Source organism: Notechis scutatus, chromosome 3 (genome assembly GCF_049901735.1).
Source record: "Notechis scutatus isolate UNSWTSFEM ecotype Mainland chromosome 3, rNotScu1.2, whole genome shotgun sequence".
NCBI classification, from domain to species: domain Eukaryota; kingdom Metazoa; phylum Chordata; class Lepidosauria; order Squamata; family Elapidae; genus Notechis; species Notechis scutatus.
The window spans coordinates 51,944,556-51,960,915 of record NC_142011.1 but is presented as its reverse complement, the minus strand read 5'-3'; the positions used below and the strand labels follow the sequence as shown (position 1 = coordinate 51,960,915).

Below are 16,360 nucleotides of genomic sequence, written 5' to 3'. Positions count from 1 at the left end.
CTCCTTTCTATTTTCCATTTCAAACATTATGGCTATATAAGTTAACTGACTTTTTCCTTCATTAACTTCTGGTCATTCCCAATTCCTTTTAACTGTCTGAGCTCATCAGACTGCCAACATGGAAAATACAATCTTACACTTTAGAAACAGAAAAACCGGAAGAAAAAAAACATTGCACATTCAAGCTGCTACATCCAATCCTGGATATAGCATTATTAAGAACTTTTATGGCATACAGTCATAGGTACCTTTCAGAGCACCTACACTTTTCAATAATTTTCTTAAAACCAAGAGAATATTCAAATGTAATTTGGAACTCTGTGCTCAAAGAATAGAGAAGCATATGAATAAGCAAGTTTTATTTGAATGTGTGTGTATAATATATATTTTACAGACCCTGCTGTATAGCACTTATTTTCAACCAACAATGTGCTAGGCACTTCACAACTTGAGCACCTTTTTAAAAAAAAGCACATAAAAGATTCAACTTTCTGGTAAAAACCCAATACATTTCCCTCATGGGTATGGCATACAATGAAATACAATTATGGTATATGATAAGGCACATTTTCTGTATCTCCAGAAATAATAGCAGTCCCTTCCATTGAGGTTTACTTCCCTTTTTTTCTATGATGGAGGTAGAATGTTGGAACCCACCTGTGGTTCTTTTTTTCCTTAAGACATGATTGATTTGATTATCTTCTTTTCCAACAACAGAAATTTTTCTTCTCCTCGATATATGGAGGCCAGATGAAGCATACCTACCAGCTGCCATCCTGTATTTAACCGTATTTCCAAACCTCAACCCAATGCAAGTAGAAAGGATAGTTAAGATCTCAACAACATCCTTCAAAAACTGAATTTATTCCAAAGCCTGTCTTTCTGTAGTTGGGTTTGATTGTACCTATCTGCAGCTCTTCCAGAGATATTTTGTGAGTAAAAAGCTCTTGCTTTCTCTGGCAATTCAAATTTCTAAATAAAATAATGGGAAAAAGGCGATTCTTGCTGCTTAGCAGAAAGGCTAGTACCTATTAAACAGTTTCCCAGCCAGCATGGGAATATTGGGAGTTGAAGTCCACAAATTTTAAAACCTTAGCAAGTTGCAGGGGTGTCAAACTCGTGGCTCATGGGCTGGATGCATCACGTGCTGGCAATGTCCACCCCCATTTTAGCAAAGGGGGGGAAGGCATGATACGTAATGTGATGACAATGTGACACCACAAGTTTGACATCCCTGCACTATTGTGTTTTTTTAATTCCCTTCAGACTCCTGAGGAAAGTGGGAAATACTTTTATATTAAAGACAAAGCAAAGTCATTCGTTATTATATTCCCTTCAAGATTTAACTTAAAAAACAAAACAAAACTATAGCTAAAGGGGAAAAAAAAACCACAATGTACTTCTTCATTGACTGGACAGTTCTTATTTAGTAAACCATTGGTTTTAACTTTCATGAATGTAAATTCAAATATTATCAGGAATGTATATAATGCTTTAGTGAGGCACATGTTCCATGGTTTACATGGAGAATTTAAATCAAATGATGCTATCTTGTCCTCAAAAAACACTTAATGCCAAGTCCATATTTGCTTTTACTGAGGCTTAAATATGTCTTAAATCAACAGGATGACAAAGATCAGGCTCTGTGTTACATGTTTATATGTTAAAATGCTATACTCAGGTTCAGGGGTGGGTTTCTACTGGTTCTGTCCACCTCTGTAAAACTGGTAGCTCTGAAGAGCAGCAGACAAAGAACCGGTTCTATGTCTGCTGATGTTTTTGCCCACCTGTCCACCCAGGCTCTTACCTGACCGTTATTTCCTGATTTTTTTCAATTTCAGCTGCCGTGCGAGGCACAGCTGCAGTTAAAAAAGCAGGAAAAAAGGGCTTTTTAAAAGGCAAAGGCTGCTTCTCTGCACGCAGCATGCTGATGACGATGTACAGGCACGCGGGGCAGCGTGCAGGGAAGCACATCGTAAATCACCGAACCTCGTAAATGACCGAACTGGTAGTTAACCCTGTCGGATCCCACCCCTGCTCAGGTTACTCACATTTTAAACCCAAAATGAAAAATTTATTAACAGACATTGTTGTTCCCTTCCCCTGCCCCCCCCCCAAAAAAACAATACTGTAGTAACTAGCAAAATGACTTCATTTTTAATCTAGGCTGGGAGTCCTGTCACACCTTCACATCTTAATGGGAAAACTCAGTATGATTAGCAATGGCAGGCAATTGTCTCTTAAAGAGAACTTTCTACCACCTCCATGGTTTTTCCTAGTGGATCAGGCAGAGCGGGATGCGGTGTAAGTCAGCCCTTCAGTTCAGATTGGGTAACAGAGCCAACAAGCCTGGCTAGGACATCTTGTGTGCCTTACAACCTGCAGCAGGATTTTCAGCAGGGTCCTGAGACTCCATGACAGTTATACCTATAATGAGATGTTTAAAAGGCCACATGCTGTCTTTTCTTGGGGGACACCTGACAAAGCGATGTCCCAAGCATCCACAGCTAGTAAAGGCAGAAGAAAGCACCATGCTATACAATAAGAGGCAATTGGACTTCTTCTGGCATATTTACCCATGAGCACAGTAGAAATGAGACCCATATTTTATCCAACTTGCAGGGGAGGACTAAAGGTGGACACACAAACATTTTATGCAGCAAGGCAAATGGTGTTCTTTTAAGCATATCTGCAGCTAGGCATTTATTTTATGCAATTATTTGCCTGGAGTCAATTGAGTTCCTTACGTTTCTGGAAAATGTCCTTGGAAGTCATGCCCAACTTTGTTTTGTAAATCTCACTGGGTGTCCTCTTTTTGTTATTTATGCATTTGTGGGGTCACTTTCTCATTGATATAAAGCATTAGCCCAGAAAGTTTTGTCACCTGAGGCAGAAGAGCAAAATTTCCTGTTGCTTTTCTTGCTTGCAAAGTTAAGGATTATCATTCCAAAACTAGCCAAATTATTTTGACATCCAAGGCAAAATAAAAATAAAAAAAAATCCACAACTTCCAGTCTCCCCTGTTGTAAAAACAAAAAATCAGTTCCAGGGACTCTAGGAGGCACCTAAGGTAGCCTCAATCCTGCCTATAGATAAAGTTAGCCTAAAGCAAGAGAACTGTATGGGAACGATGATGGCCTTCACATAAACCTGTCAAAGACAGTAGAATAATGGCAGCAGAGAGAGGGGAAAACTTTGCTGCTTGGTGTAAATGAATCAACAGGAGGACCAGAATCCTAGATCTTGACAAACTCTAGAGCCAATAACAGAGGAAAAAGCATGGCCTGCTACAATGTCTGTAAGCATATATAAGGTGTTAAGGTTAACTGCACCTAGCTAAAAGATTCCCCTCTCCTGATTATGGTAGGGGCCTTGGTTTCCTTTGGATCCAAACCTGAGAGTTCTGAGGTAGATTCACCTACTAAGTGAAGAGGAACCCATTAGGCAAACTTGAGATAGGACCTCGGGAAGAAGTTACTGAGGCAAAATACCCAATTCATTTGCAGCACCGAGGAAGCAAAATTAACTGCAATAGATGCTTCAAGTATTTTGCAGATCCCCATGTTAATCCTAATATTAAAAAATATGATTTTTTTCCCCAATGCCCTTCCAAATTTCTGCTCTGGACTGCTACGTATTAATAGCTGCTTTAGTACTGGTTTTTGGATTACAGATAAAACTGCTCACTGCACTGGTGAAAAATGGAGTAATGACACAAACTGTATTCTGTTTGCTCTGGTTGTAATTATGACCATCGTACATCTCTTACAAGAAACGTCTGCCTGAACCCCTAACTATAAAGTCATCTTATCTTAAGTTACTTTAACTGTTCAAACATGAAGGTCTTTAGAAGGGGTTCTTTTAGAAAGGATTTCTGGAAATAAGATCCCTAAAGATTATGTTCCAGAATTGAAAGCATTGCCAACAAGCTCCAGCAAAAAAATAGGGGACATCCTTTGAAGTAAGCAGGTATAAGATAAACATGGCAGAGTGCCAGTGAGAAATTCATTGTTAGTATAGGAACTTATCAGGCTCATCATTATGAATCTATATATTGCAATCTGCACAAATTGCAATTCAAAAATAATAATATACAATGTATATATTAAGGAGATGTGCACACAAAAATGTCTATTATTAGAATAAGATATGAATACGGATTTTAAGGAAAGCTCAAGAAGAAAAGTGCATTAAAATGAGTATATTATTCTTCTGCCACAAGAGGTTCAAACATTGGCCAAATCCCCAAACACTGATTCATGTAAAAGGAAATAGATATATTTATCTATACTTTATCACAACAATTCTTTTAAGACTATGATCAGGTTCAGATTGATGCTATCTTTAAACTGAAAAATGCTAATGTTTTTCAATATTAAAAATAAATTGACATATGCATTCAGGAAATCTCTGGAGTATCTGTTTTAAAAAAAATCAGAAATATAAAAATATCCATACTATATTCAAATCATCTGCTTAAGAATTTTTGGTAACTGAATGGCAGAAAAAAACTACTCAAGTTTCATTACTGAATTATGGCTTTATAAAGTGTGCAAAGAGAACACAGTTGTATCCAAAATGTCAGTTTTTCCTGATGTAGTAGTAGTTTTATCTTAGACATCAAAATAAGACTTGGCATTAGGAAAAAACTATACAAAGTAAACATTTGGGAGAGTATTGGAAGAAAAATAACAAAATTAGTTTTGGATTTCTTTTAAAAAAAAATAATAACCTCAAGATTAAAAAATAATTATGTTGAACAGAAAATTTCAGCTTTGTACATTTGCCTGCTCCTTCTCCTCTGTGTTCCCATTGAGAAGTTTCATGAAACAGGCAAGGAAGAATTTAGCTAAGCATGATCCAAACAGTGTTAAGCACTTGTATATTCCACCAATTTCAGATGGAAGATTAAGTACATTCCACTGAAATCAATACAAGATTACAGCCTGATTATATGCATATTTACTCAGAAGTGAACCTAACTTCCTAGGAAAGGGCTTTAAAATTTGCTCAACTTGGCTGGATTTTGCCCATTTTTCATTAGGGAAAGCAGATTCCGATTCCCACAACCGCAGGAAATCACATTTTGTCCATCCTTTGGGTAAAAACAGATTTAACGATTGTCAAAAAATGGAACCTGAAGAAATGTTCTCCATTTCTTTGCTGCCCACTCCCAAACACATATTCACCTTTGAGGTGAACCACAATCATACCTAATCCAAAGGGAAATACAGCACCAACTTAGGACAGCAATTATCAAGTGCATGAAAAAGTGCCTATAAAAAATAATGCAGCTATCACATTATTCCCTTTCTCTGGAATATCTAGATATATATTCATATCTAGCATGTATAACCTTGCATGTGATTCACAGATAAATTCAGAGAGCTCTGCAATTAGTCAATTATTTCAGCCCTTGTCCAGCTCGTAGGAGCAAAACTGCTCAAAATTGGTCTGTACAGATCAAGGGACATTCCCCTTGTGGTTTTACTCTTTCTATGGTGATGAGGTTCAGCTGATTGAGAATTCAATTAGTCCTGAGAATGAACTCAAAGAGGTGGTGTTCTTCTTAAAAAGACCTTGCAGTGGGAAGTGCATCTATTTTTCTCATCTGCAATACCATGAGTACCTGCCTGGAGTTTCCCATGAAGATCTGCTGGTCAATGGCGGCTTGATGGAACAAATTCTGCCTCAGGGTTGGTGCCACTCTTCTTTTAACTAAAGTTTTTGCTTTGGAATCACCACGCAGAGGATTAATAAACGGATGTCCTGGTGGAACAGAAGCTGGTAACATGCATTCTTTCCCATTTTGTTGTTTCTTGGATCTTTCTTTTTTATGCAATAAACCAGCAGCATTTTCTTTTCCTGTCAGTCATTGAAGAAACGCCGTAGAACGAATTGGCCCAGCACAATCACGGCGGCTATCATCAACATGTATTTCCAATAAATATTGCTCAAGTCCAGTGCTGCCACCTAGAGACAGAACAGTACCATTATAGATCCAAATCTGTATTAGCCTTCTCCAAACCTGGTGTTACCCAGAAGTGTTGGTTTTAAACACCTAGCACTGTCATCAGCCAGCTCACTGGGAATGGAGGGAATTACAGTCGCCAAAAGAGAAAGCATTAAGTTGGGGAAAGGCGGCTTTAAGATCTTCTCTCAGCATATTCTTTCAAAAGAGTAATTCCGGAAAGGGTCACTAGTATCTGAAGAACTAAAATGCATACACTTGGGTTTTAGAAGGAAGACAACCCTCCCCTGTGCCTTTCTTCACAATTATTCATCAAGGTCCATGTATTATTTACCGTTTGCTTAGCTGCTTTGCATCATGGTTCAGAGGCAGAATGTATGCTTTAGAAACAGAAAATATTAGCCTCAGTATCCCCAGAGAGTTTTAGGAATGCCCTTCCTGGAAATCACTTGGAGCATTTATGAACTGAGTAGCATATAAATTACAGCAAAGTAATCAACCCATCTCCATCAAACAATGCAAAGCTAGAAAGGTCAATTATTTGACCTAGTTGAAAAGATAGCTTCATAGGTTCCAAAGGTCTCTGGTTCAAATTCCTGTCAAGAGCAGCTATGGATTTTCTTTGGCCTCTTCAGTTGAAGGAACCAAGTAGGATGTTAGGCTTCCATAGGGCCCCTAGAAGCACTAGGCTGAGCCCATCATAATAGATTCCAGTTGCCTAAATGGAGAAGTAGACTTTATACAAACTAGAGGCTTACTAGAGGCAACTGCAGAACAAATTGGACCTCTTAGGGTGGAAGTTTTTAATGATGTCTTATTGGCAGCCAGGATGTTGGACTCATGGAGGGGGGCATTGATTTCGCTGATCCCGAAGGAGGATTCGGATCCCCGATATATAAACAATTATAGGCCCATTTCACTTTTAAACACTGACTATAAAATATTCACTTCTATTATAGCAAGTAGACTAAAAAGAATGTTAAACGTGCATATAAATGAAGATCAAAATGGATTTCTCCCGACCAGACAAATTAGGAACAACTTAAGAATAGTACTAGATGTCTTAGAATTTTATGAAGCCCACCCCGAAAAACAAATTGCACTTATGTTTTTAGACGCAGAGAAGGCCTTCGACAATTTAAATTGGCAATTTTTAATCCAAAAAATTTATAATATGAATTTAGGCACCAAATTTGAAAACATTTTAACAACTATTTATGATACACAACAGGCTAATATTATAATAAACGGGGAATATACCCACCCAATAAAAATAGAAAAAGGAGTCAGACAGGGCTGCCCACTCTCACCCCTGCTCTTCATATTATCATTAGAAACATTATTAATGCGAATTAGACAGAACCCAGATATAAAAGGATTAAAGGTTAAGAAAGAAGAATATAAGTTGCAAGCGTTTGCGGACGATATGGTTTTTTTCATTGAGGAACCAATAGAAAGAGGACAAAAATTGATGAATGAATTAGAACAATTTGCAGCAGTAGCAGGCCTCGAAATTAATAGGAAGAAAACTAAATTAATGACTAAAAATTTAACAGAAAAACAGAAAATAGAATTAGAAGAAGTTATGGGAATACAAGTGATAAAGAAAGCTAAATACTTAGGAATATGGTTGACAGCACATTGTAAGACACTTAAGGAAAATAATTATGATAAATTGATGCAACAGGTAAAGAAGGATTTAGAAACATGGGGTAAGCTGCAACTTTCATTATTAGGCAGGATCGCTGCCATTAAAATGAATATTCTTCCAAAATTTCTATATCTATTTCAGACGATCCCAATTAAAGTACACAAAATTTTTTTTTGAAGAACTTAATAAAATAACTGTTAAATTTATTTGGCAAGGGAAAAAAACCTAGAATAAATTTAAAGGCAATGCAGGATATGAAGAGCAGGGGAGGGCTGGCACTTCCAAATTGGGAGTTATATTACGTAATTAATATATTTCAAAGGATACTCAGGTAAGATGGTTCTTCGGTTCACTTACCCATCCTCCTTGCTGAGCAATCCATCGTGCAATGCGATTGTGTAGCACGAATTCAGCCATGTAACGTGCAATTCTTCTCAGGAAGCCAGTTATGCCATGCTGGTATACATGGATTGCCATCCTGTAGCCGAAGCCCAGCAGCGCTATCACACGCCCCCAATTGATGCCGCTTTCAAACAAACTGGGGAAGAGAAGGGTCCGTTGCAAATTAGAGATTTTCGGTTCTTTGCTAGTTCAGGAAATGCATTACACCGAGGTCTTGATCCCAGCAACTTAACGTCTTGTTCATGCTAATGGTTCTAACGGGAAGAAGAACTGCAGCTTGACCCTGGGAAAACACTTCTGCAATTTAAGGAACTGCTGACAGGTGTTATATGTGTAGCTGTGCACTTTCTAAAGCAAAGTTTCTCAAACTTAGCACCTTTATGATGAGTGGACTTGGCTGTGTAAAGTACCTTTTTCCTCTGAATCTGATGGCTTCCCAGACCAATGATAACCATTATCATGATGATTAGATTTTGATTCCAGCTTTTTTACATATAAAACTCAAGGCAATGCACACTAATACTCCTGCCTCTTTTCCTATTACTTGCATAGTAAATCTAGGAAAAAAGAATGAGATGCCACATGTTTCAATCTCTAGGCTTTTTGAAATGGTTTTGAAAACTGGAAGTTAAATACAAAGATTGGTTCTATTTCAGGCCCACAATCCCCTCGTTTTCCAATCCTGAAACACTAGAAAATTCCAACACCAAAATTTGGTGACAAATCACTGAATATAAGCAGCACAAGTTCATACCAATTTCTAAGGGGGAAAACAAAATGACAAGTTGATTTTTTGGAAAAGCTCAACACCCTAAACAAGGAAAGGGGGGGCCTAAAATGATGGAAAAATGTGAAATATGTGTCAAAGTACAGCTCCCCCCCCCTTTTTTTTTAATGTTTTGCCTGTCCACAGGAAAAACAAAGGCCAGTAGCCTTTTGAAAAAGCATCTTTTGGACAACCATGACGTGGATGACTTATGACCTGGATAAATACTTAAATCTGTAGGATCAGCTCTGATCTGGCTATCCCACCCTGGAGGGAAAGAAGCTGGCCTTTCTTTCTGCTACAATGTCCATACAGGCTTATTCTGCCACCATGATATTGGGCAGCATCCTTTTAAAAAAAAATCTGTGCTAGCATGTGGCTATAGATATTTCATTTTTTAACTTTGGTGTATGGTTGGTTAGAAATCCTTAGCTATCTGATGGGGGTGATTCTGATATCCAATTTTAAAAATCAGCTTTATTACATTAGATGTGGCTGAAAACTGAGCAGGCATAGCATGGAGAGTGTTCCCATACATAGCAACTGAAAAAGAGGAAAGAGAAAGCACAGTAAGTGCTGTTTTACCTCAAGGCAGCAAAATGGTGAAACTTGGCTTCCCAAGGAGGGGACAGCAAGAAAAGAGGACAGGAAAGAGAGTTAGGTAATCTTTAGATGGAACAGGAAAACAATGTTTGTGAATGTAAAGATGCATGTATATACATTGTCACTGTTTTCTCCCAGTTGGTGATTTTTACCCTTTGTCATTTCCTTTTAAAAAAAAATAAAAATCAGATGGAAAGGAAAAGAAAGAAACAGAGGGGAAAACTGTGACTAAATCTTTCCTAAGCGGAACACCATAAACCTCCTTACAGCCTCTTGTTTGGGTATCACTGCCATTATAATCTCCAGGTTCATAACGGTTTTCATTGGCTTCATGCTACATCTGATGGCCTAAGAACCTGAAGAGGAATTCTTCTGAATCAGATCAAAGTCCATTTTTAGTCCAGCATACTCTTTCCCATGTTATCTTGTTCCTAAGATAACACATCTGGCAAGCTTACAGGCAGGTCAGTAGTCTACTCTTGCTGCTGTATCCCAGCAACCAGCCCTAAATTAAGATGGTGGCCACTACTCTGTGTGATTGAAGATCCCACCCTCTTTTTCCAATCTGGCTTGGACCCCATCCTGCATGGAGCTTCAGATGAGAGATATACCCTGGGTCTGATTCTGGGGATGGACTGGCTTCATGTAGCTTCAGTGAGGCTGGGAGACAGCTTCTGAAGTCAGAGCACCTTGTCCAAAGCTGATCCTTTCTCTCCATCTTCACAGGGAGAGGTCTGACATATCCTTTCTTCTGTGGGAACCCTTTCCAGAGGCCACAGAATTACAGGAATGCAAATATGTACCTTTTTATAAGATGCCACAAGGCTGGCCTTACATTCAGAAGATTTTTAAAAAATATTTTTAACTGAAGAACCAATTGCCTTTATGCTTCACACAGAAGTAAATCCAAGATCCTGTTATCAAGAGATGCTGTGTGTGACAGAGAAAGTTCTCCAATTCTCCTGAAGGCTCAAAAACCACTTACACAGAACATGTGTTACTCAAAGTGACAGCAGCATACGATTAAATTAGGGGGTGGATTTTGGAACCAAGGTAGTAATGGGCATATTTTTAAAAAACCGTTTGGTATATCTGATTATGAGAACAGCTTGATGGGTGGAAAGCAAACCCCCCCCCCAAAATAAATAAATAAATAAATAAATATCAGTTTAGATTTGTGATTTTGGTCTGCTCCATATTTGTTATTTGTTTGGTTTACATGCCACCAGGAATCCTTGTCATGTACAAGCAGTATAGAGGTTAACATCAACCACAACCTTAAAAAAGACATAAGCATCAAACTCACTTACCTGGAGGCTATTCTGGTGAAGTACTCATATGCATTGTCCTTGGAAGGCTGCAAGGACTTCAGCATCTCAGAGAACTCCTTATCATACCGTGCATTGATGTCATCACCAATGATAGCTAAGCGTCGACCCACCGAATTGTTGATGCTACACAATGAACAAATAAACTGGTTAAATTGGAACTTGGAGGCAGATTAAGTAAACATTTAAGAGCCTGTGGTACTTACCTATTTGGCTCCTGCTGAATTGCAGCAATTTCTGGATCAACTGGCGCATCCCCCTCAGTTTGCTCCTGCTCCTGCTGGTATCGATGGAAAGCATAGCTCCGGAACACCTCCTCAGTCTGTTCAGCTACCAAGTCCTCTGCAGAAGAGATAACAGGGTCCTTCAGCTATTAGCAGCTTCATTTTGAGCAGAGGTAGGTCACAATTATATAAACCCAAGGCCTTCTCCTCTCAGATCAGGCTACTGAATGTCAAGAGCAAAAACACCAACTTTCAGCAGGACATGTTTTGCCTTCTCCAAAACACTGAAAATGTGTCTCTTAAGCCTTTAAAAGAATTATTGTATCTATTTTTCTTCCAACCTCTCCATATCAACTTTTTCCCAAGTAGTCCAGGCCACAGAGATATGGTTTTCCCTTCTTTATTTGCTTATATTATTATAAAAAAACTCTGTGAAGCAGGATAGACATTTCTTCTGCTTGTAAGTCCATTAGATTTAATAACATATTTTCCCAGCTAAAAGTTGCTCTAACCTGCTTATGGACAGAACATCACCTATGAGTAATGTGCCAAGATCATCACTGATCTTGACAGTCAAGTCAGAACTTGAATCTCATTTTCCTGGTCCAAGTATTTTCCAATTAATTTTTTCTAAACATGTTCAGCAACACTGTCTATTGTATCTTAGATGCTGATGGAAAAAGGCAGCTTCTGCTTAAGGATATTAGCAGAGTTTGACTCAAAATTAATCTTTAAGAAATTCAAATTCTAGGTCTTAGCTAATCTGCAACTTGTTTGTTTATCCCAAAGGTCCTTTTCAAAAGGCAACTGAATTTTCTTGTTTTTTTTCCTTGAGAACATTTTGCTTCTCATCCAAGAAGCTTCTTCAGTTCAAGAAAGTCCAGCTGCTTTTTGAAAAGCACTTTTGGGATAACCATGACAGGGATGATTGAATATCTCCATAGACTCAATGTGGGGGCAGGAAGAGCTTTTCCATTGGTTATCTAATGCTGGTCTTTCTTATCCAGTTTTTGTTTTTTAATCACAACAAATATTTACAACAGGTAAGTTATGGCATCCTGAACTATTGTCTTTACAAACAAAGAAGAACTACTGTTACTAAACAGCAAAATAACTATATTCTTCTTCTGCATTATTAAGAGCAAAGAAACTTCTTAAAGAGAACTCAATCAACTTGAATTTATAGAATTTAATATCGGACACCTAGGAAGAGCAGGAAAGAGCACTGGTGAAGCATAAAAACTGAATGGCTTACAATCTTGCTCATGGTAATTTGGTCACCGATATATTAAATAACAGGAAAAAACAGCAAATCATATTAAGCACAATAGTATCTTAATCTTCCACAATATACTAAGCACCACTTTGTCAACAGCAATTCAATCTACCACATCATCCCAAAGGCCCTCTAAAAGCCATAGCTTTCCTGAATGAAACAGTAGTAGGAATATGGTCATTTTGCAAGCAAGCCTTCTTTTTTTAGTTCAAACCTTCTTTTTTTAGTTCAAGCCTTCTTTTTTTAGTTCATCAGATGGTCAGATTTCACTCAAGGAAGGTAGCCTTGAAGGATCTGAAAGTAAGGATTGGGCTCAAATTTTCAATCCCCCTTCTTCTCCATTAGTATACACTTATGGGCTGAATTCTATACACGTGATCTGTAATCTATAACACTCATCACAACATTGTCATAGTCCATACAGGCTGGAATATAACTATGCACAATTAAGAACTCACTAAACAGAGCAGCAATATTGAAGAAGACAATGCAATCTGCAGAAAAAACAGCTGGTAATAGGATTATTTACCCGTTTGCTTTTCCCTCTACACTTCTCTCTCCCATAACTCTTTTTTTTTATCCATTAAAAACATCCAAAAAGATTTTGCTGAGAAATTTTACTCTGGCCTTGAGAAGGAAGTGGGAGAGGTGAAATGACTCAGCCCTGACAAACTGTATGAGAAAACATGAGAAAGAGAATCTCTTGGCTGTGTTGTCCTTAAAAAAGAGGATAACACAGATTCTGTTAACGTATTCTGCAATAATAAAATAGCCTTCCTAGAATCCCTGTGGTGCCTATTTCTTGATCTGATTTACCTTGGGGGGCTGACAGATTTTAATATTTCATATGCTGGATGAGAAGAAATGCAGAAGAGAAGGCAGCACAGAAAGAGATTAACCCTTTGTCATTGGTTACTATTTTTTCCAAACCATGTCTCCCCCCCACCCCCAAGCTATTTTTAGCTGTTTTGGTAAAAGACCTAGGCCTATTGCCAGATTGTGGCCTCTCTACTCCCGAAATGCAAAAGATAATGCCACAGTAGAGAGGGCTGTATGTACTTTCCCCTCTGTTCCCCTATATTTCAATGGAGAATATGATTATGTGTGCTTAATGGACATTATTTTAGACATTTTGCTCCATTATCTTTCTTTTCAGCTAGCAAGTAAAGTCAAGAAATGCAAACTTTTGTTCATCTCATTTCCCCCGCCAAAAAGCAAGATATTTTCTATTGCACTAAACTATTGTAAGGTAATATTCAAAGCAACAAAGATTCTTTCTAGTTGCAGGATCATTATCATAGGCTAAAGTGGGAGCCAGCACAATGCTAGTAAAATGCTGGATTGTGGAAATTCAAGGTAAAATTAAATCTAGCCCTAAAGCTCATTGATGATTTTAGGACAATTGAGCCTAAACTGTCTTCCAAGATTATTATGAAAGTATTGGGGAATGGCTATGTGTCCTGAAAATTCTAAGGACAGAGCAAAAAACCAGAATGCAGTAAAGCAAATGTATTGAAACTAATGATTATCATATATATGCATACTTCCTTGGAGTAAGCTTCAGTCAAGTTCAATTCCTTGTGATTTTAGGTACATATCCATGTTATTTTTCTTAAGCACAGTAAGAGGACAGGGATGGTTTGCTATTGCCTTCTTCCATGATTCCCCCCCCCCCCAATTTAACTTATAGCCTTTGGACAGGAGCATCTGCAGAATTTGATGAAATTGTCAAAATGACAAAACAAATGTAGTGATGGTACCACATAAAAGTTGCTTCTTCCATGAACAATACCACAATGATTAAGGGATGGATCTTGTATCACAATTGCAGTGTCTTTTGTGATCTGTCCTCCTGTCCCATTTGCTCTGGGATCCTCCATCCAAGAGCTAAGTAAGTAGGTGACTCTCCTTATTTCTTGAGCCCAAACATGGTCAGCTAATCACAAGTCTTGTGGCAAGACAGTGGAGTGTTTAGAATGATCTTGAAAATGTCCTCTTCTACAGGACATCACGAATCATTATGAGATGCCATGCACTTTTATGTTTTATATCTAACAAAATTTAAAATCACCAAAGTTTCATGTAGGTCCTGTATGCTCCTGCCATGCTATATACTTCATACTTCACCATATACTTACTATCATTCCAAAAGCCATTTAAAGTCAGAAGCAAGTCGATGCCATAATTCTGTACATATTGGTAATTCTGTACATATTAGTACTGCTGAACTATGGCCAGGGTGGATTATCGTCTACAATGTTTGGGCTGCACATTTGATATTCAGCTTCTAAGTGGGTTTAGGATTAGTATCTTTTTACTAAACGCAGTTAAGACATCTCGTCATATGTTTGTGTCATGTATGGCCACTGCAGGTTAAAATAAAACATTAATTTTCAGAGGGCTGCAAAGGATAATAGCTATAACCTACAACACTGAATGAGGTTTTGTGGTTAGTGCAGAGCCATGTTCTTTAGTTTCCGGTTAGGCATGAGGTTTTTTTTAACCAACCAATCTGCAATCTTATGAAATATTCTGTGCCCCCTTACCAAACCTTCTCCAATTAGATTCTTTTCTCCTTTCCCCTGCAACATGACAGCACTATTACCAACAGCCATTAGGGGAAAAAATCCCCAATTCTCTTTTTGTCTTTACAAAAACATTACTTCCTTTTGCTATGTGAGATTTTTGATATTTTTAAATAAATCACCTTAGTAGGATTTGTATCGTGAAAGGCAAAATAAAACTAGTATCGTGAATAAAAAAATTATACTCAAGAAAGCTGTCGTGCGGTTAACATTTTTTGTACTATGTCGTTGAACCCCTTGCTGGCTTTCCACGCTATTGACCTTTCCAAGCTATTTACAGCCCTCCTCCAACTAATCATATATTTATACAGTATCTATATTATAGCATGAAGATTGGAATTATTTGGGAATGTTTTTCATCTTTCATTTAAAGAAGCCACTTAATTATTTTCAAGAGCTGAACTTTCATTGGAAGGCTAATTAAAATGAGGTACAATGGAGGGCCCTGATATGGCTGAAAAATCAGAAGAAATCAGTGTCTTGCACCCAATCAGCACAAGTTTGGGAAAGGAGAACAGCCGCACAAAGTAAAAGCAAGTAATTGCCTCATATTCTCACTGAAGCATTGCAAAATCACCCACAAGTTACAAGCAAACAATTAAAAGAAATCTTTCCCCCCTGCAACCTAGCTTACTAAGAATACAGTCTCTATTTCTACCATATCTTAGCACAGTACTGTAAATGAATCCTGAAAAATAAGCAAATAGGAAAATAAGCAAAAGAGCATTTTTGAAAATTATACCAGCTTCCTGCTTAAAAAAAAAAACTTGCAGGAGATTTAAAATGTAAAGTGAACTGTCTCTAAAAAAAACCTGCAAAATTGCATTTGGGTCAGGTATTATTAGACACGTTAACAGAACTTTGATTACCAAAAAATCAGGCAGCCTATTATTGTCTACACCGTTTTGCGTTGCCTTAAGACCATTCACCTCCCACAACCCAAAGAGAAACCTGACAGCACAGATTTTATTATTTTACTTAACTTGCCTGAAAAGCTAAACATTTCATCCTCCTCCTCCTTAGGTGATGTCGTGTCCGTCGTGGAAGAAAGACTCGGAGCCAGTGACTTAGTTTCAGCTCTTTATTTGCTCCGAGATCGGCTAGGCTCGTAAGGGAAAAGCGGCGGCTTTTATTCTTTGGCCGCGGCGGCCGCGGCCAATGACACCGCTTTGAATCTCCCGCGATTAGTTTCCACCAATCGCGGGAGATTTGCGGCGGGCCAATCACTGTGGCTCGCTTGGCCAATCAGCTCGCCGTGCGTCTTGTCCAATCACCGCGCGGCGTTTACGAGTATGTAAATGACTGTACAGAACAGGTGACATCATTCTACCAGCATCATGCCACAGCAGCCCTAAAGGCAGTGAGTAAAAAACCCACAAAAAATGCATCTCCCTCCTCATCTTTAAAGGATTCTAATCCAGAACAGAGAAAGATGTAACTTTCAGAAAAAGAGAAAAACACAGCTCCATGCCATTTTGAACCACACTATGTTTATGGCATTATATAATGGCCTTTTTAAACATGCTTTTAAATAGGCTTTCAAGTTTGGATATT

General features: G+C 38.1%; 1 protein-coding gene across 2 annotated transcripts in view; it reads right to left on the bottom strand.

Moving 5' to 3' along the window:
• Positions 1 to 344: 344 nt before the first annotated feature.
• Positions 345 to 16,360, bottom strand: part of BAK1 (BCL2 antagonist/killer 1) — a 30,723-nt gene continuing 14,707 nt past the window's right edge. For both annotated transcript variants that reach the window (XM_087959860.1, XM_026677811.2), the window contains exons 3-6: positions 10,928 to 11,063; positions 10,704 to 10,847; positions 7,980 to 8,160; positions 345 to 5,973 (exon numbers count right to left, since the gene is read on the bottom strand). In XM_087959860.1, coding sequence (XP_087815986.1) covers positions 5,869 to 5,973; positions 7,980 to 8,160; positions 10,704 to 10,847; positions 10,928 to 11,063 — 566 coding nt within the window. In that variant the 3' untranslated portion in view covers positions 345 to 5,868. The remainder of the gene's footprint in view (positions 5,974 to 7,979; positions 8,161 to 10,703; positions 10,848 to 10,927; positions 11,064 to 16,360) is intronic.